The sequence below is a fragment of the Sitophilus oryzae genome, unplaced genomic scaffold, assembly GCF_002938485.1.
Source record: "Sitophilus oryzae breed Bouriz unplaced genomic scaffold, Soryzae_2.0 scaffold_637_pilon_pilon, whole genome shotgun sequence".
Lineage (NCBI taxonomy): Eukaryota > Metazoa > Arthropoda > Insecta > Coleoptera > Curculionidae > Sitophilus > Sitophilus oryzae.
The window spans coordinates 2695966-2700322 of NW_022147237.1; the positions used below are offsets into that span (position 1 = coordinate 2695966).

Sequence of the window (4357 nt, forward strand, 5' to 3'; positions counted from 1 at the left end):
AACAATCAAATAAATAAAATAAGTCCAAAATAACCGAGTTATTTTACTTTGAAAGTAAAAATTATTTTTTGATTAAATTTTCAGAACCACTGGATTTTTTTCTCAGTTTTTTTTTCAATTTTTATTTGAAAAATTGATTTTTTTTTCACAAAAAAGAAACTAATAGAAGTGTTTCTGAAGGCGTAATAAGCAGTTATTTAAGTCCCTGTATATCATATTAAGTTATAGTCGGATACGTATAAAGGGAAATTAAAATAACTTCCGTTGCACATCATAATACGACCACCAGCAAACTCCATAAGACGACGCATGGTGTCATTGATGACATGCAACGGAAAATGTTCCAATTTCCCTTATATATTTTATTTTACGTATATTTATTTATAACTAACATTTGTTACAATTTTTTAGACTGAAATGAGTCTTGAATTTGTTGATTTATCAGTCTATGCTATGGCTCAAGCCATTCTATTGTTAACCCCATGTTTATTTTCTACAAAATTAACTAAAAAGGTAAGTAGGTACGAGGAAAATATTTTCAGCCCTGTATATTATCCGGAATTACAATATAATTGAAAAAAGGCGTCAGCGATGCCTTGAAATGAAGATCGCTGTCATTTAAAAATCAAAAGTTTAGTATCATTTCGTTATTTCGTTATCATTTTAGTTATAATAGTAGTCATTTCCGATGAAACAGGAAGTGACAGCAAAGAATTGAATACGTTAATCAATCCTAATTTATGTCGTATACTAAGATACCAAGTTTCGTTTTTTTATCTGAAAAAATAAAAAAGTTATAGTGGTGAGCTACTTTTGAGACGCACCCGGTATAGGCTATTTGTAAAAAAATCTTTTTTTTTGTTTAAAATGACGGCGTTTTATAATAAGCCTAGTCTTTTTGCAAAAAGCTGGATTATTGGATACGTCTGCGACATATCCAGGGTGATTCCTGGAAGTTGGTCATACTTTCGGGGAATGATGGGAGACGTCGAAATATTAATTTTGATATAGCTCACTATGGGTCGGAAATGCCTCTTACGCAAGATACAGGGTGTTAAAGTTTTTGAAAAATTAAAGATATTATTATAGACTAGCGTGTACCTGCGACTTCGTTCGCGTCGAATTAATCATTTGTAATGGTGATGATAAAGCAAAGCAAGAATTTCCATTATCATACAAACTGGATAAAATTTTCTCACATTTATGTCAGCATGAGAAAAAACAATATGGCGATATTATTATATAACTTGGTAATATTTGAGGGGTAGTTTCATCTCGTTGGAATTTGACTTTCGAAAAATCCGTTTGCCAAAAATAAGCTTTTACGTCAAGCAGTTTAAGCAGAATCGTGGTTAAGAAATTACCCAACTTTTTGGAACACCCTGTATGATTTTTTAAAAAAATTCAAAATATGTAAAAAAACCAAATAAATTATGCTTGTCCAAGCGTTTTCCCGAAAGACTAACCGTTTTTTAAATAACAAATATTGTAATATTTGAGGGGCGTTTTCGCCCTCTTGGAATTTGAAATTCGAGAAACCCCTCCTTATCGAACCTCTACACCCCACAGTCAATCCGTTTGCCAAAAATCAGCTTTAAACGTCAAGCAGTTTAAGCAGAATCGTGATTACTCAATGGTCATATTTTATGAAACACCCTGTATAAATTTATAAGAAATCTTAAAATATGTAAAACAACAAAATAAAATATACGTGTTTAAGAGTTTTTCCGAAAAACTTACAGGTTTTTAAATAAAAAATATTTTAATATTTGACGGATAGTTTCACCCCCTCAGAATTCGAGTTTCGAAAAATCCCTTCTTATCGAACCTCTACACCCTAATCAATCTGTTTTCCAAAAATCAGCATTTTACGTCAAGCGCTTTAAGCAGGATCGTGATTAATCAATGACCAGATTTTTCAAAACACCCTGTATACATTTTTAAAAAATCTTAAAATATGTAAAAAAACAAAATAAAATATACGTGTTTAAGCGTTTTGTCGGAAACTTGACCGTTTTTTAAATAAAAAATATTGTAATATTTAAGGGGTGGTTTCACCCTCTTGGAACTGGAATTTCGAAAAATCCCTTCTTATCGAACCTCTACACCCTAGAATCAACCTGTATGCGAAAATTGAGCTTCTTACGTTGAGTGGTTTGAGCAGGATCGTGATTAATCAGTATGTCAGTCACTTAAGGATTTTATATATTAGTACCTATAGATTATAGATTTTTTGCAAAAATTACCTAATGCGTATCACATCTACGCCACTGGTTAAAACTAAAACCTCTTCTTTTTACATTTAAAGTGTCTCAGTTAGGTAGACTTCTATAATTAAATTTTATAACGATACCTTCAACTGTTAAAAAACTATTAAAGAATATCCTTAATTTTTCAAAAACTTTAATACCCTGTATCTTGCGTAAGAGGCATTTCCGACCCATAGTGTGCTATATTAAAATTAATATTTGGAGACGTCCTCTATTATTCCCCGAAAGCATGACCTACTTACAGGAATCACCCTGTATAAATTATATACAGAAATAAGTACAGGATATTTTAAGAGGTAGTAGATCTCGATAAAAGAAACATATTGTCTCTTTATCGTTTTTGAAATACGTCCAAAATAACCGAGTTATTTTACTTTGAAAATTTCCAAAAAAAAATGATTTTTTGCTTAAATTTTGAGAACCACGTATCTTTTCCGGGTTTTCTTTCTTGTAAATTTAATCTACTACCTATGTTGTCATATTATCAAGAAATTATGTTTTTAACTAAAAACAAAAAAAAACAAATCAACGAAATATACTACAAGTTAAAATATCTGCACTTATTTCTGGTACACGCTGTATATATGTGGCGAACTTAGGTTTAATTTTGATTGTCAAGGATTTCTTCATATCACATGCATATATCTCAAATTTTGTGTTATAATTGTTGTTATAATTAAGGCATCAATAAATTCTTCTAATGTCTTAAATTTTAGAGCGAAAACATATCAACAGCAGCGTACACCAGCGATTGGCTAAACGGCAGTACCTCCTTTAAAAAAATGTTGGTACTAATTATTTTGAGGTCTCAAAAACCGATGAGATTCTATGCCGCAAACTTCTTTGAGTTGTCTCTTACAACGTTTGTTGCGGTATGTTAAAAACCAAATTGTACAACAAAATAACTCCAACTAAATTTAACTTTTTAGATTCTAAAGGCCTCTTATTCTTATTTTGCTCTAATGAATAAGATGAGCAACAAGAACCAAGGTTAAAATTAGGCAATTATTAAGCCTAAATAATATTTTAGTGGTATTTAGTATATTTTAAATTTTAATTAAACATTTTAAATAAGCTTAAGTAGTGTATTGTGGTAAAGAGGAACCTATGCAAAATAAAACACTAGTTCATGACAAGACAGCAAAAACACTATTTTTGATACTGTCAGTGTTAAAAGTAAATGGTTTTGGTGTAGTGTGGTGAACTAGTGTTTGAATTCATAGTTTTATTACCAAAGGTTCTAGCTGCAACTGTTATCCCAACAATTATCATTAGTTGCTTCATATAAAGCTTATCGAACATTATGGGTGTATTTATTTTTATTGTCCTATTACTTACATTTCCTTTACCTATAAAAGAGCTTATTCAGTACCGCGTTTCACCTGCTGTCTATTCTCCTACACATGCCACTTAGAGTATTATTCATTCTCGGTGGTTTGTTGCAATGAAGGTTAGATTAATTATTAATGTTATGTTTGAATAACTCAGTAAATACTCATATTTTCATGCAAATTATTAAAGTCGACAAGCTGGTTACTAAATAGTGTGTGGTTTATACCATAAATTTTTTTTTTCATAGGGTATAATTTTTATTTTTTCTGACAGGTATTGCAAATTAAATTTAAAAAAAGTATTACTGTAAATTGAGAATTTGTTCAAAAAATGAAATATAATATGCACACACCAGAACAGTCTAGGGATATTAAAATTTTATCCAGCCATCGTTAGTAATTTTATTATTTGCATTTCTGATATAATTAAAACAATTAATTGATTTTTATTGAACTCAAAAAAATACACACATTTTTTTTATTCTAAACTGTGAATTAAAAAAAAAGATAAAATCATTTTTACTTAATAAAGGGTATGGCCTCCTCTACTGTTCATTACAGCCCTACATCGTCTCTCCATGCTCCTGATCAGGCTGTCGATCTCTTCTTGAGGTGCAGCCTGCCACGCTGCATTCACGGCCCGAACCAAATCCCTACGAGTTTTACGAGGCATACCCATTCTCAAAATTCTTCTTTGGATCGCGTCCCATACGTGCTCGATGGGGTTGAGGTCAGGAGATTGTGCCGGCCAGGGTA

General features: G+C 31.1%; 1 protein-coding gene across 1 annotated transcript; it reads left to right on the forward strand.

Annotated features, from left to right (window-relative positions):
• Positions 1 to 433: 433 nt before the first annotated feature.
• LOC115887826 (odorant receptor 67a-like) lies at positions 434 to 3290 on the forward strand. The gene is made up of 3 exons (XM_030907339.1): positions 434 to 513; positions 2987 to 3142; positions 3200 to 3290. The coding sequence occupies exons 1-3, from the start codon at positions 454 to 456 to the stop codon at positions 3263 to 3265; spliced, it is 282 nt and encodes a 93-aa protein (XP_030763199.1). The 5' UTR covers positions 434 to 453; the 3' UTR covers positions 3266 to 3290.
• Positions 3291 to 4357: the final 1067 nt, after the last annotated feature.